Genomic DNA, 25,394 nt, shown 5'->3' with positions numbered 1-25,394 from the left:
CAGACAGGGTATAAAGCACGCTCCATTAGTTTACTTCAAGGATTGTCCATTTTCAAACACAATTTGCAACACATGTAACTTGTGTTTGTCTTTGTGTCCCACATACCTTGTAAAATCTCTTCTGTTCTCTGTGTTATAGTAAACATCAGTACACAAAGTGTCGTCTCATTGTCTGGTCGGAGTCATTTCAAGGGGCAGAGGAATTTACACAGTCTTGGGATCTGTCAGCAGGTGGTATAGGAAACTGTAAAGATAAGTCTCTTCAGCAGCTTAAGTCTAGCTTCCTTTTCACAAGAGCCTTCGGCATTTCTCAGATCTCCCAGATACAGCCGTGCCCTCACTCTTATCAGAAACCTGACCATGCCCACTTCCAGCTCCTATTAGACCAACGCATATCTCAGATCTCCCAGTAAAGGATGTCCAGGATGTCTACACTAGGAACTGTTGTATAATCCAAACATGTGTCTCTTTTGTTCTTTAATGTGTTGCGTTACTGTTTGTGCTTCGTGTCATTGTTGCGAAAAACAGCACATTACCAAATAAAGAAAGGGGATGACCATTTCCTTTATGGGTTATGGTTGAAATGAAAAACAAAAGGAATAAAGAAAAAAACGGAAGAATCAAATGTTGTACAGCTATTGATGCTTAAGGTTAAATGTGAGTAAAGTGTACTAGCTAACAACAACCAGTCTAGATATGTGTAAATTTAGATCTATCTTAGATAAATTGTTCATAGTTCTTTATTTAATACAGGTAACAATTTCACATAACACCCAACTCCCAGAAATACCTTTTTAATTAAAAAAAAAACATTGTGTTGGTGCTAGTTGAATAGTCAGAAGTTACAATCATCCTTTGGAGTCACCATCTGGGCACCATGGCTATCTGTATAAAAAATTCATAATAATCCACTAGTGGGTCTCCATCTCCAGAGCCACAGAACAAGAGCAGATAAAAATCTATAAATCTACTTGAAAGCAGGCATTCAAAGGATTTGCTCACTTATACATGCATGTTTTATTTTTAATCTAGTCTAAAAAGGAGTTATTTGTGAAACTGTAGTCTTGTGACTCTAAAGAACTGAAGGAGTTTACTTTATTTGACTCTGATAAACCATTGCAGGAATAAGATGAGGGAAGAGCACATGTGCCCATTTGTCTTATCGAGTGGTCCTTCAGTGCCTCTGTTATCCTTGAAATCTCTTTCACAAAAAGTTGCAAAGAGCAGTTTAATGTAGGCTGACAGGCTGAGAGTCGCAAAGACTTTATCGTTCTGTTTCCTAAAGCTACGAAGAGACTGCCACTGCTCCAGATCCAAGCCCATAGTCCTGCCCAGCTATCTGGTTTTGCTTTATGTCTTCCCCTGCAGCGAGCACTTGACGAAGGACAATTTGTTTGGATGTTTAATGCCGTGGCACTGCCTGGCGTAGGATTATATGAGATGGCCCAGTGATTTGTGGTGGCTGGTAGTGGGTTGGGTAATGTGTGTTAGTGCAAGGGGAGAGCGTAGGTGCATAAAGCATACATGCGCATCAGTCTTTGTGAGTGTGTCAGTGTGGGTGTGCGTTCCGTTCCAGTTCCTCGCTCTAGCACAGACTAGGTCTTGCACTGCTGACGCTTACATTTATGACAATAGCGTCTCAGTTCCCATAGGAAGACATTTGTTCTATGTTTATCCTTTTTTCACACTATAACATTCTTTGCTTGCTGAAAGATGACTAATCTTTGAATTTCATTGTTTCAAGATTTATGAAAGCCTTGCTGAGTCCTCTTTATATGTCTTGGCAGTCAGGAGAATCATTAACTTATCCTGTGAGGCTTTGCACACTGAAAAGTCCAGCCAAACGCTACCGTGAGCTTTCCCAGATCTCACTTACTTACTGACACACACACACACACACACACTTAAATGAGTGTATAGCGCAACTGAGCCATGTTGACTTAACATGAGTCTAAAAAAAATGCATTTTTTTACAGGAAGAGCAGGATGTAAATCTATAGTTCTCTAGTTCTTTGCTGCCTTTTTTTTTACCACTTAAACAGACGCACAGTGATAGGTTCTTTTCTTACATTAAAAACTTGCCTCGTCTTTTAATGTTGAATATCCAGAGGACCATGCACATGACCCAAGAGTCTTCCTGCCCCATCTCATGACACAAACCAGTAACTTCTGTTACAAATACTTTTGTTTATTCGTTTCAGTATCGGTGTCCCTTTTAAATGTTGCCCAGTTCTTGGGAAAATGAACCCTAGTGTACTTTAATCCTCAAGAAAGAAAAGTGATCACCAGTTACGTCTCAACTGTTGCCCAAAACATCTTGCGACAGCCCTTCATTTCATCTGTTTGTGGACCCTTTGAACACTGCTGTAGAAGGCAGTCCTGAAGGGCTTCACCCTCAGATGATAAAAAAGTGAATTATTGGTTTGTTTATCATGCTCTTAAAACCTAAAGTGCATTATTAAACAGAGAGCACATTAAAAGGGGAGTATTGTTAAAAGTGTTTTAAAAATCTTGTAAATCCCAGTAATTTATGTCACTGTGGTCGAAGAGGCTCACCCTGGCCTTCTGGTTTTAATTTGCTCTAGGGTCTGTACCTGTGATGCTGCCTTTTTCCCAGACACAATCTGACCAATGGAATGGCCCCCAAGCAGAGCAGCAGTGGCCTTGTATAAAAATAAATAAATAAATAATAAACAAAAATAGCGATTTACTGGTTAAAAAACGAATTAATCACTTTTCCAAAACAAATAGCAACACAAGGAAAAAAAAGGCCAAAAAGATTCGTGGAAGGACATCTGTATTTTTATTCACAATGTTTTTTTCTCTATTTTGGGGCAAATTAACTGCACTCAGTGTAGAGAGATTCTGCATCTATAATTGGTGATGATGATTTATTATGAAGATGCTTTCAGTATTTGATTTTTTAAATGTCACAGTTCTCACCAGTACTGGAATAATGAGACACTCGAATACAAAATGAGAAAAAACAGGGACGTTGCATATAATGAGACAGACAGGGAATCCAGAAACTTCGAATGAAAATGAAAACAGTGACAAATAAGTCCACAGTACAAGCACCTGTATGAGAATGAAGTGTTTAAGAGTACAGAGGTGGTTTGAGAATTAATTTAAATTAAAAGTGTCGTGCATACATCATGGAGATGTTGTTTGAGTAAAAATCCCATCATCACCTAAGTTGATGGGACTCATCCTTTAAATATTTGTAAAAGACTTTGTGTCAGTCCATTAAATCTAAAAGCTATGATGCTATAATTGACAGAATAAATGAAAACTTGACTTGTGCAGTGTGTTGACAGTGTAGTAATATAACAGTGTGACCAAAGTCAAAGCCACTACATCCTCTGAGCACTAGAAAATTTTTCCCAGTTATTTATTCAACCACTGTTGTGAAATATCATTGTCGCTGGTGGAAGAGTGAGGAAACCTGAAAGTTGTTGGATTTATCCTCTGGGAATCATGAATGTCTGCTTATCAAATAGACATGAAGATATATCAGTCTGGCTCAAAGTTGCAAACGACCATATTCTTACAGCTGAAAGACCTGCTGTGTTGATGTAAAAATAAATAAATAAAAATAAAAACAGCATATGCATTTTTAAATAGCTGTCTTTATGTATTATTTGATATCCTAAGTGTGTGTGGCGCTGTATTTTTTTAAATATAACTCTTGGATGTTGGCCTCACATAACCCACAGTGAATTTGAAAAATCCAGTTTCCTTTTCCTAAATAAACATGCTTCATCCAGCATGAGTCATTTCTGCAGGCTATGTCTGACCATTGTTTGACATGAGCCTCTGCCCATGCTGACAAGTATAAGAGAAAACAAAACAAAAAATTTCAACATTTTGGACTGACTCTGCATCAGTCTAAAGGGTTGTGACTGGGCCTTGTCTGTGGCCAAAACCTGTTCCAGCCTCTGGGGACTCCCTGGCAAAGGCAACAATGGGTCAGAGCCCCTCCTTTGTGCAGTTGCCCTCCTTAATCAAACTAGCCAGAGGAGTGATTGGATTTTAATACTGCTGGGCCTACCGTAATAGTGTGATGGACGGGGGACTGGTGAATTGGAGCAAGATGTCAGCCCTCAGAGGCCTCCATTAATGATATTGCTTCATTTCTTAAAGTGGCAGGACCGTCTTGGGACGAGGGGATCACAGCAGTTGACATACAGAGCCCTCCCCTCCCTTTTTGTACCCTCTTCCCCCTTTTTTTCATTTTGTTCTCTTTATCTCTTACTGACTCAGGACCATTTGTGCTGCTCCCTGTGTGTCCTCAGTGCCGAGGACCATTTCTTAAGCTGGTCACAGTATGTGGGCGTTTCCAGGCTGCTGCTGCTGCTGCTGCTGCTGCTGTGGCACTGATGAAAAGGTGGACCTAACTCCTGTCTTTTAGGAAAGATTTTGCATTGATATTTAAAAACATTTCCACATGCAACAGATGCAAATAGATGTATAGCACACATATAGAAAATTACGTATACTTGAGTGAGTGCATATATAGCAGTTCCTTATGTGTTTTTGACAAACTATGGCCTCCCTTGGATGAAAACATCAATATAAACTTGAACTTAATTTCCCTCTTTCATGAAAAGATGAGTCACTGCATTTGAAGCTGACAGGAACAGTATTTCAGTGGCATTTACATTTCATTTTCTGCTCTGAATGCTATAATTAAAGGTTATTTCTTTCCTAATTTTAACTCATGAGTCAGGAGGTTAATTGAGCTTTAGTCCTAAATCTAAAACACAAAGACTTCCTGAAAACATTCTTGAACTCCTGAACTGACACTGATATGACCTTCACCAACGCCAGTGTGTCTCCCTGAAACCTTTTGATGCCGTTTCACATCTTAAGTGACTCACGCTCACTGCCTCATTGTTTGCTTCCAGTGACACTTGTTTGTCTTTTTTGTTCGGCTAATGACAGTTTTCCTTCTCAAAGGGAGGTGGCAAGTACAGGTGAACCCTCATTGTGTTTTATAGCAAGTCATTGCAAAGCGGGGCGGCTCCAACCTTTCTCTCTCCTCCTAATGGGTGTTGGTGTGTTGTTTTTGCAGTAGATTTATGTGTGGGTGGGGCGCTGTGATTTACAGAGATCTGACACTGTCTCAGCAGCGATACCAGAGAAGCTGATTGTGGCTCTCTGTGTGTGTTCCAGGTAAGCCTGAGGTCTGCTCACCATCCCTGCTCACGCACACAACATGCCCAGAAACTCTTGCATGCACGGATGAGAGCATGCATGCTTCAGTGCACACACATATGGCTTTTGTGGTGTAATGCAAGTTGCTACTGTTGCAATGTCTTTCCCTACAAATTCACCTAAAATACCATAGAATATAAGAGAGAAACTTTGCTCTTGCATGCAAAGTTTCCTCCTTTTGCAGTTTTAACTCATTTATATCAAGATAGAAACTTGGCCTTAAAAATAAAACATGCTGGTCAAAATAGGTCACAGCACATAAAGGGATAATTTTTTTAATTCAGCATTCTAAAATACCTTATCCCCCGCCTCAGGGATTTTAAATGTTTACAGGATAATATGTGGATATTTACTCACTGTGTCATTTTCCCATAAAAGCAGCATTTATTCTCCAGGATCAATAGTGCACAAGATGCAAGGTAATACACACAGATGTTGACACTATCCTTTCATCATCACTGTAACCTAAGAGTACAGATGATTAAATTCTTGTCACCAGATGTTAAATTGGCTATTACCCATCTAAGATAAATTGGTCCTTAAATTTCCCATTTAACACCTTGCCAAAGGTGGAGAAAACACAGTGTAAATACAGAATAAGATGCATTGATTTTCATGCTGAGGGTCGTGTTTGTTTTTTGGCTGTTTCACATTAAAACAAATAAGACAAATAAAGATTTTTTCTTTCATACCGAGTCAATAATTTTTTAAAGGAGTAATTCATTTCTAGGTTTGCTTCCTAGTTAGTTAGCCAGAATGCCAAAATAAGTAGACTTTGCTGCACATCCATCATATTAAATTATTTAATTTTAATAAATCTACTGAGACCCTCAGTCAACTCATTGCTTCTAAACGTTTTCTCTTACCCCACCACACTGAGCCCCCTTTTGTCTTGTTTTTTTTCTCTCTCTCTCTCTTTTAAAATAGAACAAAACGTCCAGATCTGTCTCTGCATTAAGTCAGTTTGTCAGAAAGCTTCCCTTGAGAGTTTTGGACTTGAAGTTCGTCCCGGCTGTTCCTCTGCTGGTGGCCCCCAAAGCTACTCCAAGGTCACAGTGGAACTCAAGAGTCGAAACTTTTGCAGAGACTTCACAGAAATCATAGAAATCATGCACATGCCACTTTTACAAAATTTCGACAATTTAGTAATGCTAATTGAGCAGTCTGAGCTCACTTTTTTTCTAAAAGCAGTTTTCTGTCGTTCACTTTTTTTCTTTTTTTTTTGTCTGTCCGTACGGAATTCAACCTTTCTAAAAGCAGAATATAAACTGTCTTGATGAGAAAATCAGAGAAGGTCAACATGAGGATGTTAGTTTAATAATAATAATATTAATAATAATAATAATAATAATAATTTGTGGTCTACCAATGGCAAAGCTGTTAGATTAAGTGGGTGGTTCACATATGGTTCACATAATATGACAATTCTACATTTTTTTAAATTACTTATACAAGTCAGATCGACACAAAGTACTTTAATCTCTTTACTCTGTGTCCCATTTTTTTGTCTATGTGCCTAAATATTTGGATAGCTTCACTTTAACCACTGATTACCCAAAATTCACTAAAAGAAAAAAAAAGGAAAGAAAAAACGAGTTCGGGGTGTCTTTATTTCTCTATGTTAATATTTTAACTTTATCACATTTAATATCAAATTTAGTAAACGGCAAACAGCTACGTTTGTTGAACGCGAATGTGTATTATGAATGTGTTCGTGTTCAATGCAGGATTATTGCAGATTATTACTAAAAATTACAAAGCAAGAAAAAATAAGAAAGAAAGCAGCAATTTCATGAGGAAATGAGGCCTAAAGAGCTCAAGATAAAATAGTCCCGTAGCAATACCTAGAACACGTTAGAATTTAACTGCAATTAAGGCTCATTAATAAGAATAAATAATAATCATAAAGTGTCATAGGTCCATAAATATCTGACCCGTTCTATTAAATTATAAGTGTCATTTTGAATATTAGCTACAATTCTTGGGGGGGCGGCGGGGGGGACGAATACAAAAACGGATGTGGAAATCCAAAATGAGGCATTGTTATTTCCTTGTGCATTTCAGTTTTTCTCTAGAAAACAGAACAAAAACCTGTCGAACAAAAATCAAATAAATAAAATAAGTGATCCACTGGTGGAAGATGCGTCTTGAGGAGGGCGGCACTGCTACTTCTCTCCTGATCTAATTACGCCCACCCCTCCACCAATTAGAGAATTACATCACACCTTTAAATGGACTCCTCCTCTTAATCATTAATGACATCGTGTCACTCCCTCCAACAGCATCTAGTTGCACTGTGGCAACATGACACGCGCAGACTCCTTATCAGCTCTGCTAGAAGTTAATCGGGTGTCGGGGGTTCTGGGTCAAAGTTGGGAGGTATACATTTAATAGGGTATCTGTCATAGCTTTAATGCAACGAACCGGGTTGCAGCAAAGCCCATGTCTCCATTAAAATTAAGTCTGTATGGAAAAGAGTGAGAGCTGCAGATAAAGTAGCCTTAGGTGCGTGTGTGTTAGTGCGTCTACTGAGCAGGGATCAGCGGTGTTTATTTTGGTTCTTATTTAACACACTGGGAGGAAACGCCCACTGATAGACGTGATAGAAGATCGTACTCCCAGCAGCTGGGCTACTTAAGCTCATTGTATAGATGTCAGAGGGTCTGATCTCTGATCTGCATTGGCAGCGCGGGATCGCATAAGAACGGAAAACCTAACATGGAAAATAAACTTCACACCTGAACACCTGAGTCAAATGATTTTTGTCGAGTGTAATTGTGCGTTTAAAGGTTACTGAAGAGTTCGCCCTTTTCTAATTCAGTGAAGGTTCTCTCTTTTTCTGTTACATTTGAAGCATGTCCGGATTTTAAAACAGACTTGAAGAGCATCAAAGCACCAAAATGATGTAACTCACAAATAAAGCCTGAGCTTGTGTTATTTTAACAAATGTGGCTCGATTTGATTTTATTTTTTTTTATTTTTTTTGTTATTGTTTCAAAATAATAATAGAAATGGCATATTTTAGTCTATTTCATGAGTGACTTATTAACAGTGTCCATACATTATAGGGAAACGTCCCTTAATGATTTTCTGCGAGGGAGAGTTAATAGGCCTCGCATTCTTGCCTGTAAACGCCATTGTTATTCCTCGCTTATCTATGTTATCTTAATCAGCTCACATTGTTTGCCTATCTTATTTGAAATAGCTCGATTACAAATCTATTATCTGTCCTTTGTCATTCAGCTTCACAATTAAGACACTGACAGAGCACGAAAAACAAAAACTGCAAACATTTGTTTTGGTGAAAAGGCGCCAGGTGTAAATACAGCCTACAAAAAATAAATCACTATATTGAGTCTCACAGAAAGGAAACGATGCTCAAATATGTTTCTATTTATTTCCGATAGAAATCGATTAAGAGAATTACCCGAAACCATTAAGTCTGTTAGCAGTGAAGACGCTTTTCACTCTTTTATCTTCCCTTTTGTTTTAGATTCCACAGAACCAAAAGTGCATTGAGTGGGAAATTCTTTAGAGCAAATGTAATAGACTAAATACCTAAAAAAAAAAAAAAAAAAAAGTGAGTAAATTCCTACGTACATCTTAAAATGCTTTATCCACAGATTTCACATAAATGATGACTTTGGTTTGTGTGTGGTTTGTTACACAGTGCAAGATATGCCAGTCCATTTAGTCTGAGCTGTCATCTCGGCTGACCCGAGTGCAATAACGCAATTTAGTAAAGGAAAATAAACCGAAGAGGAGAAGTGACCCTTTACGAGCTGCTCTCAGTTCCCCTCAGTTACGAGGGGCTTTGCTGAGGGTTTGAGTGTGTCAAAGGTGGGGGGTGTTTAGTTTGTTGTGGCTTCAGTCAGTGTATCGTTTGCAGGTGATGCCAGGACTAGATAAGAGGTCGCCGATCCCTGCGCGCTGTCTAGACCGGCTTGTGACTCAACTAGAGTAACTGGACTGAGCAGAATTTACAGCAGATTTTTGCCCCCGAGATAGTAAATGACCACTGGCCGATTCCTGCCATATAACCGAAGGGGAATACACCGCAAGATGGAGGGGGGTGATAAGACCACAGAGCCAGCTTCACTTAGGTTGAACAGGACAAACAACATATTCAGCGCAGCAGAAATGAATGCTTTTAAAATACGAAACACGCCCTAGAATGAAATTTGTAGGTAATTTGTTGCTGTTTTTTTTTTTAATCGGAAATTACACGCTGTCAGGAAGAGTGAAAATCTGTTCCCTGTTTTTGGGACTGGACAGTGAGTTTAACTTTATTACAATAAAAGCGCCTGAAAATCTTAATTAGGTCCATAAAGTGGCAGATGGGCAGTAGTTACTAATTTTAAAGCGTTTTTTAAAAATACATTAAATTGCATTGCTTTATAAATGCACATGTGAAATAATAATGCGCCTGTACAATGACTGGTCACGAAGACACTTTATGTATTCAGTGTTTTTATTTTTTTCTCAGTTAATAATCCCTTAGCGAATCGCTTTCCTAACAATAAATAATATAACAATAATTTACTTTTTGTTCGAGAAGCTCAAACAACCTGTATCTTGCCCTTAAGATAAAATATTTTACAACACGAATACTTTGCAGATTATCATGCTCTGACCTTAAGACAAAAAGTCAACTGGACTCGACAACGAAATGAATGTATCAAAAATTCTCATGTTGAAAAAAACAAGACACAATATGATCACATTAAATTGCAAGATGTCCATCTGGATCACCGTGGAAATGTTTCCAATTTGTTTCTGAGGGTTGGTTTGTTGTAATATATCCATCGGGAGGTATTCTGTACATCTTCGTTCTCCGTATCAAGTCATGCAACAATTGTTCTGCTTAGTTTTTTGTCAATGAAAACTCCGGGAAAAAAAGAAAGAAAAAAAGAAAAAGAAAAGTCGGAGTCAATCGGTGCTTTCTTGGTTCCAACTTCTGCGTGTCAGGAAAAAAAATGCTCTCCCCACTGAAATTTCGGGCGATGTGATGAGTTGGTCACATGCAAGGGACCGGGATCATGCTGCAACTGTCCTTGCAGGAGGGATGACCATTAGGTCTGGAGGGCCCCGTTTCACGTCTCCACCGGGCTGGGTACCATACTGTTCGGGGTGTCCGGTAACTGAGAAGACAAAGAAGTCACGTCGCTGCCCGAGGAGTTCCCGAGAGATCCCGATTCAGAGAAAGACACCTGAGAGCAGAAAACAACGTACCAGAATACTGGCTTTAGTACTTTTTTTAGTTTTAGTTTAGTTTTGTTTGGTTTTGTTTTTTGCAAGTGTAAAAGTGTGAAAGTTCAGCTTTACTGTTGCAAAGGACACCACGCACACGTGGCCAATTATAATTACTTTGCATGTGATTGCGTGCATGTGTTGCATATCTGTATTTGACTATGCTACAGAATTTACTGGCTATTGTTTTCGTGCACATGCAGTGCACCAGCAGCCTATGTATGTATAAATCATGTCACATTCAGTCTGTCCTGAACACACACACCAGTTGTTGAAAAGCTGGCTGATCCAGGTCGCTCTGCAGGGCGAATTCACTCAAAGCTTTCCATGGAGGCTGGTAGGTCTGAACCTCCACTGGGTTTCCCTGCACGTTTCCCTCGTGTCGAATAGGACTTCCAGCCACAAGTGGCGTCCCCGTGAGGCCCTGCAGGCTCTGAGAATATTTAACAAAAACACACAGAATAAGAACGATGCGTCTCTTTTCTGCAAGGAAGAATTTGTCAACAACCGTGGTGTCCAGAGAACTTCTGTTTATCCTTCTGACCCCTATAAACCCTGCACATGCTCATCTTCATGGACCACTTGTGATGAGTGCAATATTTGTGAGAGGAAAATAAATAATAATACATAATAAATAAAGGACGGGATTTTTTTTGAAGTTTTTTTAGGTGCGAAAAAAGACTGAAAAACTGATCTAACACAGAGGAAGCTTGTATACAGAGAACCCTTTTTATCTTTTATGGCAGGCAGCTGAAGTCAAAGTAGCTGATTTATTATTCATTGACATAAAGTTTGAATACAGCATAGCACTGCAAGGTTGCACTGGGCCTCACTGTAAGTAAAGGTAAGTCGAATCACAAGTTTGCAAAAGGTTAAACGCAAAGGATTAGCTTCTACTAATGGAAAAATAAAAATTCACAAAGCAAACAAAAAGAAAAAAAAATCACAAGCTATCAGGTTATTTTCGTGGGAGTTGCATCTGTTTGCAACTTTGCAGGAGAACTTACATGTCACAAAGATGTATGGCAGCATCAAACAAATAACCGAGTTCACATTCAGGTCATGGCTTTAAATGAAAGAACGATTGAAGATAGTAATTAAGCGGTCAAACTTACGAAGATGCTTACAGTCTTATCGCTCTGCTGCTGCTGCTGGAGCTGCTTCATGAGGATAGATTTCTTTTTGTCTTTGCAGCGCTTGTTCTGGAACCAGACCCGGATCACCCTTGGGCTCAGGCCAGTCATCTCCACCAGCTGCTCCTTCATCAGCGCGTCCGGCCTCGGGTTGGCGTTGTAGCAGGTCCGCAACGTGTGGAGCTGCTTCTCGTTCAGCACCGTCCTGACCCGCGTTGTCTTCTCCGACTGCTTGTGGACGTGGTTCCGATGCGGAGCCTGCCGCACCGTTACAGGATCTGCTGAGGACGGAGAAAGGGATACGTCTGTCAGTGACTGTGACACACTAAGAAGGTCTTGTACAGGAAACATTAATGTTTTGATACAATTACTCTGCAGCCCATTCATCTCAATCTGTGCACTTTTGCCTTCTAAATCACTTTAGATGGATTTGCATTATGCAGGAAAAACCAGCCATATTCATCAGCCTGACGTGAATTAAACTAAGAGAAGAAAAAAACCTCTGCAACGTTTTTAAACCACGTTCCGGTAAACTGCTGTTTAAATCAATATTGCCAGAAATGCACGCTGCTTTAATTTTTATCTGCAGATAAGAAAAACAATTATGATTTCTACATTCTCTCGCAGTGTAATAAAATAACGCACAATAAGCGTAAAAATCGATTTGTTACAATTAATAACTGTTTTTCATGGCTGCACTTTCCGGCTGAACTCACGTCGTGAATTGCTGTCGCCATAAAAGGGAACATTTTTATTATATGTGAAAAAGGAGCAGCGATGTCACAGCTAGAGACCCGTGTTTTACGGACGTGTACAAACCTGTTCTGTTTTACTAATCAGGAAGTTGTGAGCATAATTCGCACGTTTACTTTATTTTCTTTCTGTGGTCAAACGCCCTCAGGATCTCTGCGAACACACGTACACACACGCACACACTGTCACAGCCGACTCAAATACCAGATTATTCAGATAATGGCAACAGAGCAGGTTACTCCTAACGAGATCAATTATGAAATTAGCCCTAAGAAAGGTCGCAGCACACAGCTGACACACACGCACACACACACACACACACACACACAGTCTAATCACAACAAATTAGCTGCATGCTGAGGGGCGGACGAAGTTTTAAAAAAAATAATAACAATAAGAATAAACCTTGACCATTTTACAAGGATTTTAGTCATAGTTTGCACATAAACTCAGATCATTTCAAAGTTATTATAAAAGAGCGTTTTTTAGGAGATAGTTTCAATAAATGCACAGGGCTAATAATAATAATAATAATAATAAGAAGAAGAAGAAGAAGAAGAAGAAGAAGAAGAAGAATAACAATAATAATAATAATAATAATAATAATAATAATAATAACTGACCTGCCAGGTGCAGCGGTCTGTTGGAGTGGATGTGTCCGGGGCTGACGGGGCTTCCTGCGGAGCTCCTCTCCAGCAGCAGGCTGTGGTCCGCCCGGCACAGCAGCTCCTCTTCCCGGAGAGAAAACTCGTCTCCCGGCAGCAGTTGCCTGCTGCACACGGAGCACCGAAAACACTCGATGTGGTACACGTTATCCCGAGCTCTCATCACCAAATCGCTGCTGCTGAACCCCAGGTTGCATTTTGCGCATTTAATTCCAAACAGCCTGGCAAAAATGGATTCATTGAATAGAATTAAAAATCTGTGGGAAATGTAAATAACAACACATACACACACTTTGGGGTGTTCAGTCAAAGATGTGAGTTTTATCTATTTTAAGTGTTTAAGACATCATATCATACATTTTCATTGATAACATGTTAAAGCAGTGTGTAGGCCTAGATATGTTTTTCGTTAATGCAAAATTTTATAATAAATTGCGCAATTACGATGTATGTTACAGACAGTTTTCTTGTGATTTAGATTTTATTTTGTGTCCAAAGTTCACTCACTTTTTTCATAATGGAAATTGTAATCAATAGCCTAAATACATCCAACATTACATTTATACCGACTAATATGACTCGAGAACTAAGGGGATTTTTTTTAATCCTACCTTACATAATCTCTTTTGCAGTAGGTTTTGCCGTCCCGGACGAAACAAGTACAGGTCTCATCCAAGTACTGGCTGCACTCCGCACACTTTAGACAGGCTGCGTGCCACTCCAGATCGGGAGAGACTCTCAGTATGTACTGGTCATGGATCTGACTTCCACATCCAACACACATCGCGAATCCTGGCTTCTCTGCAAAAAGTCCACAGACTGAAAATGCATCCGAAAGAACACGCCAAACAGCTGCACCATTTATTCCTATAATGTTTCACTGTGGGGGTTTTTTTAAGTAACTTCTCTGTTTTGCAGACTTGACAACACTTGCTGTTATGTAACAGCTGGGGACTTTAGCCAGTACTCAAAAAGCAAAATACGGAATTGTTTCGTTTATCACAAACTCACCTGAAACACACAGCCACACAAATGACTATAGTATTACTGAGAAAATAAGTGAAATAATCGGCGCACTGCCCAATATATCATGTAGCCACAGCGACGAAAACAAAATCTGCCACTTAAAACTTGACCGAACAGCTTGGCTTACTTACTTTTGGAATGATCCCCCATATCACCCAAGAAAGAAGAGCTGAAAATAATATCCACCATACAGGACGGGTAGAGGGGATTGTAGATGAGGAAAAGATGTAAGAAGATGAACTGCCCCTTCGGCTGCCTCCCTGATAACTTGTGTCTCTCCGGACTGGAGGGGGGCCGAAGAGGCTGCAGGGTCCCACGCGCTGTTCTTCTGACGTCATTACGTCAACATCGGACTCTCCAATCGCTCCACCGCACCTCTTCTCCATTCTGGAAAAAAATAAATAAATCTCTTTCATGTGTATGACTGACAAAAGCTTCGGAGTTCAGATGTTCATATTTTGCTTTTTTAACAAAGATAAAATAAAACCGTATAAAGGCAACGAATCATTTTGACTCGTGTTGGGAAGATTAAAATATGTTCATTATCAAAATCCTGTTGAATCATTTACCAATAAAACAAAGCAAAAATAACATCTAAATGATCCTTATGTTTTTACTAAAACTAATCTTAAGATTAAAATCCTTCTTTACTCAATGAAATGAGCCTGATTTTTAAAGATGATATTATTTAGAGCACCTTAGGAATTACTCGTCAGTGTTCAGCTCGGTTCAGCTGTATTGCATAGATTCAAGAGGTGCCGCATTTCCATATTGCCTCTAATGAATTATTGATTAATCAAATAAGCTATGTTAATATCAGATAGAGCAAACTAAATCTGCCATGGCAAAATATGTTGCTGCTTTCTTCCATATCACATTTGCTAGCCTGGAAGAAAAGATCGTGCATATTATTGTCCATATCTTCTTTTAAGTGTCTTTGAACCCAAAAGAAGACATTAGTTCAGTTATAAGTATTTTTATAAATAAATTCAGTGTTTCTGAGGACAGTCAAAGTCGTCTGCTATATCCGGTCTGCTCATCTATGAGAACAAGGCCACCTACTGGAGGAAAACCAGAACTGCGTATGTTAAAGGGCAGAGTTGAGCGTGGGGCTGAGCATAGCAATTAGGACTGGCATCAAATAAATCAATTAGTCAATCTATAAGAAAACTAAAGCTAACTAAAGAGAACTACAGATCTATGAATTTCCACAGGTCTACTTTAATTAATCCTACAATTAAAGATAACTGGTCTTTGTAAGTAGATGGAAACAATTCATGAAAGCAGTCTCAACAGTCCGAGATGTTGCTTTTTACATGTAAGGTCACTTTTCCCAGTTTAACTATATTAAAAGGATCTCTGCATGGAAAAATGAAAATTGTAGGCTCACAATTGCATTCACAACCACTGTGACAGTCATTTCCACACTCTGTCAGGGTCAAGTCCATATGGAAAATTTTGATAAGAACCAAATATTGAAATAATTGCAAAACACTCAATTTTTTTTCTCTCTCTCCCTCTCTCTCTGTCTTTTTCTATATGCTCCACAGAATTAGTTAAAACAAACAAATAGAACCTTTTGTTCTCGATTTGGACGTCTGAGTTTCTCCTTAAGCAAAAAATAATCGTTGAATGTTATCTTGTGATGTTTCTGTTGATATTTTTGTTTCTCTTTGTCAGTTTATTTTCAACGACATTTTTCTGCATCTTCCTGCTCTATATTCTCTCTTGTTTGCACAGGTTTAACAAGCCCAACAACTGACAGAAGGGCTTCCAAATAAGTGTTGTTAATATCCTTCAACTCTGGTTCATGGTAAGGTTAGGTAAAACATGTGGTTAAAGTTCTGTAAAGAGTTAGAGCAGATTCTTTGAGATTTTAACTTATAAAAAGCAAATCAAAGTGCAGTGCTGCCAGTGAGGTGGGAGGAGGCCTGTCATCCCTAATCACTGGAACCAGCAGAGCACAGGTAGTCCAGTTTTTTACCAGTCAAAAGTACCAAAATTACCAGAAGTAGCTGACTTATAAAGTGTAGCTTTGAGAGACAAAACACATGTAGGTTTTGATGGTGTTTAGCTTTCTAGAGATAATTGAAATTTTTTTAAATGAAATCTATATTTATAAGTAAAAATGCTAATGGTAAAAAAAAAAAAAGACCAGGGTACTCAGCAGTTCTGATGTTTACATAATATTAACAAAGCACTGCATATTAAGTAATACAGTAAATAATTTGACTTTTTATAATTTTATAATTATGTACTTGATATATATATATATATATATATATATATATATATATATATATATATATATATATATATATATATATATATATATATATATATATATATATATATATATATATATATATATATATATATATATATATATATATATATATATCTCTGCTGTTCTGCTTTAGAAAAATGAACTCCACTTTTTTGAGTACGTTAAGTCACATGTGAGCCACTTCCTATTATACAGTCTATGTGCAATTCATAATATTAAACATTGTATCTTTTACTTAATATGAACAAGAAACATGGTTAGTTGTTTAGCTCCAAACAGAATTATTTTTCAAAGGCAAGCACTTTTTTCTTGTTTACTTTACTTTCGCTTTTATTTTGCCTTAATATTGCAAGTAATAACAATGCACACAACAAATCATACAATAACGTCATATCTGGTAAACCCAGGTTCACTCTTTAGTGTATTCTCTATTATAATATTATAATATTGATACATTTATATAGTGAAGTGCTTGGATAGACATGAAAAAGCCAGATGTCCAGATATATATTTTATTATGCATATTGGATTTTTCATCGCAATGTTCTCGTGCATATAAAATGTCTTTCTTTTAGATCAGTGACCTAATTTTGTAACCTGTGATTGTTCAATAGAACTGTCAGCTTGCAGATCTAATGGTATTTCAATTGAATTAGGTTGCATTAGACTGCATCATAGGTATTCCAATTCAGCTCATATTGATCTTTATTTCTAGACTAGGCTTTAGTCTGTTTAGTATTAAAACAATATGTTGTGTGTGATTGATTCAATATGTCTGATTCACCAGCATCGGTCACTTTAGGTTGCATTAAATATAAAATATATTTCAGAAAGCAGTATGATATTCAAGCCACTGTTTTTAACATTTCAGAAGGGGCTTAAATAATAAAGAAAGTTGTTGCTGATATTTTTTAAACCAGACAGAATGGTGTATGCTTTCGCATGACCTTTTCGCCCAACCTTAAGTGGGCTCATTATAACCATTACTTTAACTTTCATGGGCTCAGTCATGGTCACTGAAAATCTTTGATGGCTTTGTAAGCCTAAAATGTTGTGGTTCTCTTTACAGCCGAGAACTTCCTTTTTAATCCTCCCCCGAGTGTCTACTCACCTGGCTGTTGAACTATTTCAGATCTCCTTGAGTTCAAATCTCAAGAAACGTTTGTCAGGGCCATGTATCCTGATCAGGTTTGTGCTAAGCTAAAACTTAAGTACTATAAATAAAATGAAGGAAATTTATGTTTCTGTCATTGCTACCTTTCCTCCTGAGGAAGAATTAGAAAGCGATATCATGGAAATATATCATAATATTAATAAAGAATTGACAAGGCCTGGTCGATTCTGTAGAAACATCCATTACGTTTGGTGCTCTTAATCATTCAACAATTTTTTTGGCAGTGTTTTAGCCAGAATGTGTAGTCTAAAGAATAAAAAGTGTCAGGTACCGTCACTGTTTGGCTAATACTGTGGGTCAAGGGTTACATATGTTTAATTTATATATTCAGTCTGCAGTGTCAGGAAATATCACACACAGCAACATTGTTTGTGACCTGTTACTGACTAGATCTGGCCCAGCCAACCTAGTTGTCACTCTGGAATAAAAGCCTCCCAGAAGAATCTCTAATCACTGTTTGATGGGGCCCATTAACCTCATGAAATATATATGTGTGACTGAACTCATCCACTTAAACTTTGGCAAGAGCCAAATGTTCTTGTTTGGAATTCAGTTGGGCATTCCCGCTCCGCATTACTGAACTTTTCACAGTGACTCGTTTGCTCTTGAATGTTTTGGGTTCGATGGCACTTTGCCTCCATTGTCAGACCTATAAGTTATTTACAACGCCCATCCGTTCAAACCCCCCCACAAGCTGGATTCAGTTGACATTGTGCCAGTTTGTGTATATCTGCTGGAACATCTTTGTTTCTTTCATATCGACACACATTGTTATAATTAAAAAGATATGTGTCATTTTTCCAAAAGCATTTTTCATTTTGGACATGTTGGACTTGTTCATGAAAAGTTAGAACCACTGAGAACAACGTTTTTTTTTGTTTGTTCATCATGTCTGTCGTGTTTGCCAGGCCACAGTGTGTACATGTGTGATTTGCTCATGAATATCCTGCCATAGCCTGTTTAAATGAAGCATACGGTAAGTATGTAGCTTGGTATGTATTCAAAAAGTAAATGCAGTTTTAAAAGTCTCAGAAGGAAAAAAATCTCACACCTCAAGTCAGTTTACAATTATATTTTCATATTTATTAAGGGGCTGAACAGCAGAGATAACATCATACTACTGTGTGACCTGGTTGATGAACTGAATTCTGGATGTTATGTTTATTTTTTTGTGTATGCACGTGTGAGGTTTTGTGATGTGTGTGCATTCCTTTGTGTGTGGCTGTGTGTGTCTTTTTCGCTGCATGTGTGTTGTGACATAACTGCTGTCTTTCTCCCCAGTGATGTGCAGATTTGCCATATGGCGAAAACTGTAATGGACACACTGTTTATCTGTCTCAAACCAATGACTCAATGCATTTTTTATGCAGTGTCATTTTAATTTCTTTTATAAAAACCAAACACAGAAATCCTGAACTGGAATATTTTTAATAATCATTTAAAATTCACTTTTAATTGAAGATTACTTTTATCTAATTTAAATACACCAGTTTATTCAAATAAAAATATACATAACTGATACATAATAACCAAGACGTGCAACACACTTAACACCCTGCATGAGATTTTTTGACATGCTCATTTAAATATTTCCGCTACAAAAAAATTCATTCAAACATCTAGATTCTAAGATCTGATCAAAATCTTCTGAAGTCACTGTAATTATTTTAATACATAACAATGTTTTTATTTTTTTGTGTGTTTTTCAGCATTATACGTCCTCAAAAATGCCTCTGCAAGAAAAAAAAGCACAAAAACACTTCCTTTATGCAAGTGAGGTCGTTCTGAGAGGGTAACCATGTTGCAGATTTATAATTCATCATTCTTCAGAGTTAATGCAGTATTCACGTGATAATTAGTATTAATTTTTGATTGGTGCCTCAGGGCAGCTCTGCATTGTTGGACTGAAAAACCTGCACCATTATTACCTTATTAGTGTAACTGTCAGCCGCCTGTTTTATTTTACAAATGCACATCTTGTATTTTATTATCAGCTGCTCTCATCAGCACAGAGCAGGCATCTTGTTATCGCTTATCAGTGACTTTACCAACACGATGTCACTTAAATGAGCAAAGAAATATCTTTGTTTGGACCAGTCAAAACAAGGCCATCAGTTAGTGTGACAGCCTCACCACAATGAATCAAATCATGTATTTACTTCTAATGTCGAGTTTTATGTTTATGTTTTACCATTAACAAATTCATTTTACTGATTGTTTATTGATTAAGTAATTTAGTTAAGTTTACTGTAGCATTATATCTGCATTTTGTCAAGTTTTAGTACAGTTGGATTCATAAGGTTTTTGGACAATACAATGTTTTTTTATTTTTTGCCTCTGTACACCATCACAGTAGATTTTAGATCAATGTGCAACTGAAACGCAGTTTTTCAGCTTTAATTCAAGGTTTTTCGGCTCTTAATTTGGTCTTCAGTAACTGAAAAGGATGTGAAACACATTCTTTGTTGGGGCTGAAATCAGGTGGCCAATTTGGACTGTGAACTTATGCAGCATCCAATCGAATCTGAGTGCTGTACTCTTCAGAATAAATGCTACTTCTATCATTATCACTTCTATCAGTAGTCACATCATCTGTTTAACAATATTGGCGAGGTTCCACGTGCAGCCATACATGCTGATGCCTCCACCATGTTCTGATCACAAGCTGTTTCTCTCTTTCGCCATACTTTTCTCTTGTGTGTAATAAGGGGTTTCCAGCTTGTTGTAAACACTTTGTATGTTTTAATTTGTAAAGTGCTGTCTTGATTGTAGACTTTGACCATGATATAACTGCTGCCTGACTGTGTGTTTGACTTGGTTAGATGTTGTGAACTTGTTGTTCTTCTTGTCTTTTGTGGTCCTTCGGGCCTTTTGGTGTAGCTGAGCTGGCCGGCACATTCGTTCTTTTTAAGAATGTTGATTCATTTTCTTTTTTTATTTCTCTGATGGGTTTATTTTGGTCTTTGGCTCTCATATTGAGAGTTCCAGTGAAAAGCAGCCACACTTGGAATCAACATCTCATCTTCTATCTGCATATATTGTTATGAAATAACAAGTTAACAGCTGGCTATAAAGCTGAAATTCTGCACTCTTAAATTTACAAAAATTGGGAAATTGTCCACGAATTTATGGACCTAACTGAAATGAGTTTTGGAGTGGTGGTAGAAATAAGTAAGTAGTTTTTATTGTAATCTCCATATGTTTATTTTTTACCACACTCACACTGTGATGGGGCTTTCAAATAGACATTTTTCTATTTTTTTCCTAACAAAAAAAGAGAGAAATTAATCATGATTTTTTGCACATTTAAGATAACTCATTATGTCTGAATGTTGAGTGTGTCCAAGCTTTAGTCAGCAGCTCTAGTCTGCTTACAGACCAGCTGATAATCTTAGCTGTGTCAGGATCTCCCGGTTTTGTAAAGCACTCATGTCCTTACACCTGAGGGGAGCTTTTCTGTGTGAAGGAAGAGGTTTCAGCATCACTTTGGGGTATTTTATTAACAGGACAGCAGGTGCAAGATTCCCTGACCTGCTGCCTCCACCAGCTGTGTGAGTGCATGTGTGAGTGCGTGTGTGTCTGCATGTGGTGTGTGTGGGAGAGTGCGTGCATGTTTATGAGCATGGTGAAACTAAATGGCAGACAGCCAGAGCTCTGGGAAAATTGACTGACCCCGGCAAAACTACTGGTGACTCTGGTGAACCAAAAACCTGCCGACTGCTGCCTCAGTCATTTTTTCTCCTGAAAAAGCTGTTTGTTTCCAGTTGGACACTGAAGGCAAAGGGTCTGGTTTTCTGGGGGCTTTTTTTGTTGTTTTTTTTCTCAAGTGAAAAAAGGCCTTTTAGATTGACAGCGCCTTTCATACTGTATTATCCAGCCTGGCTTTTAACTCCAGGAGAACTGTGTTCACAAATTGATGCTCTGCTCCTCTGGGGCTGTAGCTGAAACATTAAATTGTACTAAAATATTCATATGTGAGTGCATTTAGCTGAGAGCAATTGATGTGCGACTCCCCAGAGGCCAGATGGAAATGCTGCAGGGCCCCAGCACGCGTTGGCAGACACCCTGAGCTCTAGTCGGGACAGTGATTGTGATTTAGCTGAGGCTACAAAGTAAGGCTAAATTAAAGGCTACTGAAGTCAGGATGTCAGTGACTGCACTAGTGTCCAGAGATACAGCAAAATATCGAGTCACTCATGCGCAGTTGAAAAATTAGAGGCTATCTAGACTTTTGAAGCAAGTAAAATCATTAAGAAAACAAGTGAAGGATTTATTGGTGAATCACTTTTTTACTCATTCTGAACAAATAAGTAATTAGTACAAAAATCAAAGATCGGGTCAATCTGATAGAAACCCTGCTTCTGGTTCTGAAACATTTTAAGTACAGAATAGAATTTATTTTTACTTTTTGAATTTTTAGTTGACCTTCTGTACACTGAGTGTTATTTTAACCCATATTTGTACCTACAGTATTATTATTACATATTCATATTGTAGGAAACACAGTATAGGCTATGCAGTTGACAAAACTCATGTTTTTTATTCATTTCATAAAGTTTGCAGTTTGCAGTTAACATTTTCACTGAATGTGCTCACATCTCCTAAAACCATGTGTGTAAATGTGTGTGCATTTGTTGCAAAAGTAGAATGCTGAATATGTAAATTTACTTCAACAGGATTTTAAAAAATATGTTGACTGCAGAAAAACCATTTCCCAAAAGTTTCCCTTTAAAGATTTTTTTGTTAATTCATTCTTTATGTATCCAGTCAGGCATAGCTGTCTTCTTACATGCTGGATTGCTGAATACATTTAGATGTTCAGTAGATTATTTAATTGAGGTTCTTGGAGCACAAGCTGATGTGTTCCATATCCCAAAGGGCTAAGTGAATAGCGCCCTCGTGTTTTTCACATGATGGTGTACAACTTCTTTTGATTATGTTAACATATGAAGGAGCAATGCACAATATTTTGTTGTTTTGTTGGGTTTTATTTTTGGAAAATAAGTGAAAAAAAAAAAGCCAAAGAATTTTACTAATTTTACAAAATTTGTAAAGTTTACAAAAAAATTACAAAAACTTTGCAAAATCAGACTCAGTCAAACTTAGTTTCTGACTTTATTTATCTTCATACTTTATTACAAACAGGTTTAATAATTGATATTATTCCTCCAGAGAACTGAAGTGATTGAGCTTAGTCACTCACAGGGTCTTGTTTCGAGTTCTCTTTTTTTCTGCTGTTGACCCACTTTTACCCAAAGAAGCAAAGGAAGACTCTGAGGGGAGGGTACCACAAGAAACTGTTTTATGTAAATGCAGAGAAAAAAAAATCTTCTGTAGCCATGACAACAGTCTCCCGAGTGGATTTTTTCCACCAGGCGAACCTCTGGATCCTGTGCACTTAAGAAGTATGTTTCAAAAAGAAAACCTGAGAAGCTTTTTAAAGAATGATTTATAATTTATTTGTATTTTTCTCCTGCATCAGAGCCTCTTGAAGGAGTGTCCTGTGTGAGATGTGTTCTCAATCTGTCAGGCCGCAGCAGCTGTGTTTCCCACATCTATTTGTTCTCAATGAGCTTTACTCTATTTAATATATACCCAGCTGTTCTGTGTCACAGGGCCGTATTCAAAATCTCTTACATGCACTTTATAAAAAGTCACATTCACAAGCAAGAGCTCTTTGGAGTTGCATCAGTAAGGTCCCTCGAAAGAACACTTTTTATCCTCTATACCTGCTCGTCTTAATGGTGTAATCATTCTTCATTTTCCAGTTCATTTTACATCACAGTCAGTGCTCCAGAGGTGCACATCTTCTAAATGGCAGACTAACGCTTTTTAAACATAACTGCAATTAATTTGTGTCTTTATAAGAAATCATGAAATGTAACCTATTTTTTACTTTTTTTGATATAAAACAGGCATCACCACCAACAAACCCTGTTTTAGTCAAGTGCACTGTTAGATGCTGGTAACTAGGGTGTCAAAAAAAGAAAGAAGGCAGAAGAAGTAAAGAAAGAAAAAAGAAATGTGTCTGGTAACACTGTAGAGAAATACTGTACAAATTATAAATAAAGATCGATGACAAGATTCTCCAGAAGTTAAGCCAAAAATTTCAGACATCCCTGTGGCTCGGTGTAGGTTATAAACCCTATGTCCTTATTTAATACTATGAAGTTTGATTTGTTTTTAAGTAAGCTGAGCTTGAATGATAACTTCATTAGTATGCTAAAATTTAGGCATAGATGAGAACACAACCAGTCCAGATTATTTTAGATTTCATGTGAACGACCAGTTAGTAGTTATTATTCTTATTATTTATCTCAAAAGATATATTTTAACCCACATTTTACAGTGAACATAGAGCAAGCATACCTCAAGAATCCGCAACAGTCCAGAATAAGATTCAGCCCAATTTCCATCATATTATGGATTTACTTTGCTTCGCTGTCCTTCTGAAGTCATAAACACTGACATTACTGACCTTTAAATTGAATGCAAATACCTTGATAACTAACAGTTGCTTTAAAACTTTAAGCAACTGTGTTGCCTTGCAAATATCTAATACGGAGTCAATTTTTGTCCAAAGACTCTAGTAACTCTTTAAGGTCTTTACCTGTTAAAAGTTCAGCAGGCTGTTCACAATGTCTACAATACATGCCTAAAAGCACTGAGCTGCTCCCATGTGATTGGCTGATGTGATCATGCACTTCATACTCTGATCATGGTAGAACCAGGATGACAAAGACACCTTAAGTTAGACAAAAAGATATCTATATTCTGCTACAAAGTACGCTCTTTTTTGTTGTATAGCAGCTTTCTTTTAGCTAAAGATACATTAGCTAATAAAATAGTAATAAAGCTGTTTTTTGATTTTCTAAAACAAACAGCTTATCTTTTCCACAATGACTTTCAAACTTTCAGAGGTGGGGTCCTTTTAATCTCAAGGATCCACAGATAATTCCATTAATACACATGAAAATCTACAGTGACTGTTCAAAGTTCTTGGTCTATCATTCATAGAATTTGTTTAGTTATTAGTTTAGTTTATATTTTAGTAATAGGAGCCTTAATGTTACTATAGATTAGGAACTTGCATATTAAAGAAAGGAAGAAACACAGATATATGCTCCTTAGTCTTACAGTACCAAAGGGCTTGTGAATGCAAATCTAATCCGTTGGTTTCCCTTTGTTAACGAGAATGAAAACAATGATCATGTAATGTTAATGCAGCTAAAGGGACTCCCTCTGTGCCATTATTAAAACATTTCAATTATAAAGTGTCTAATGGTCACTGTAAATTTACCTCCTGTAAGTGTGACAAGACCTACCCAGTGGTTTCATTGGAGAGATCCCAAAAGCAATTTACTTCTTAGGATGTCTTCTGAAAGTCTGCCTTTCAAATTTCAACCCTTAACCTAGACTGATGCGATGGGGCACTTACAGACAATCTAGTTAACTAGGTAAATGTACTTTCTCACTGATGCCTATACTAATACCTTAGTTTCATCACTGAACAGTGCTGTTCGGGGTTGAGTTGGAAATTGAACCACATGAGTTATCGCTTCTTTTACATGGCTGGTTGAGCTGGAAGGAGTTTAGGTTAGAGGCAGAGTACCTCCACTTGAGACATTAACACAAAGGCAGCTGTATCAGATAGAGGCCAAACCAGGGTTTGGCACCCATATTCAACAGGATTCCTTTGTGTGTGTCAGGAGCCAAGCGGATCATTATTTATTTACTTGTTCCATGGCATGCGATAGGCATTGTTGTTGTTGTGAAGTAGACTGATGTGATGAGTCTGGTAATGTCTAATAACTTGCAGATTCAGGTTATCACATTACATGTCAGCTGTTAAAAAAAACACACACACACACAGTTGGCTGCTGAAGCTT

General features: G+C 37.7%; 1 protein-coding gene across 4 annotated transcripts; it reads right to left on the bottom strand.

The window, feature by feature from the left end:
* Nucleotides 1–9,666: 9,666 nt before the first annotated feature.
* isl2b (ISL LIM homeobox 2b) lies at nt 9,667–14,309 on the bottom strand. Of its 4 annotated transcripts, none has more exons than XM_039610295.1 (6): nt 14,176–14,309; nt 13,630–13,819; nt 12,977–13,239; nt 11,583–11,881; nt 10,733–10,900; nt 9,667–10,427 (listed from the first exon to the last, which is right to left on the bottom strand). In XM_039610295.1, the coding sequence occupies exons 1-6, from the start codon at nt 14,231–14,233 to the stop codon at nt 10,311–10,313; spliced, it is 1,095 nt and encodes a 364-aa protein (XP_039466229.1). In that variant the 5' UTR covers nt 14,234–14,309; the 3' UTR covers nt 9,667–10,310. The 4 variants fall into 4 exon arrangements, with proteins under 4 accessions (XP_039466229.1, XP_031588682.2, XP_039466276.1 ...); XM_031732822.2 differs by having other exon boundaries at nt 11,595–11,881; XM_039610342.1 differs by having other exon boundaries at nt 11,583–11,878.
* Nucleotides 14,310–25,394: the final 11,085 nt, after the last annotated feature.

Source organism: Oreochromis aureus, linkage group 1 (assembly GCF_013358895.1).
Source record: "Oreochromis aureus strain Israel breed Guangdong linkage group 1, ZZ_aureus, whole genome shotgun sequence".
NCBI classification, from domain to species: domain Eukaryota; kingdom Metazoa; phylum Chordata; class Actinopteri; order Cichliformes; family Cichlidae; genus Oreochromis; species Oreochromis aureus.
This window is presented reverse-complemented; position numbering and strand designations above follow the sequence as displayed.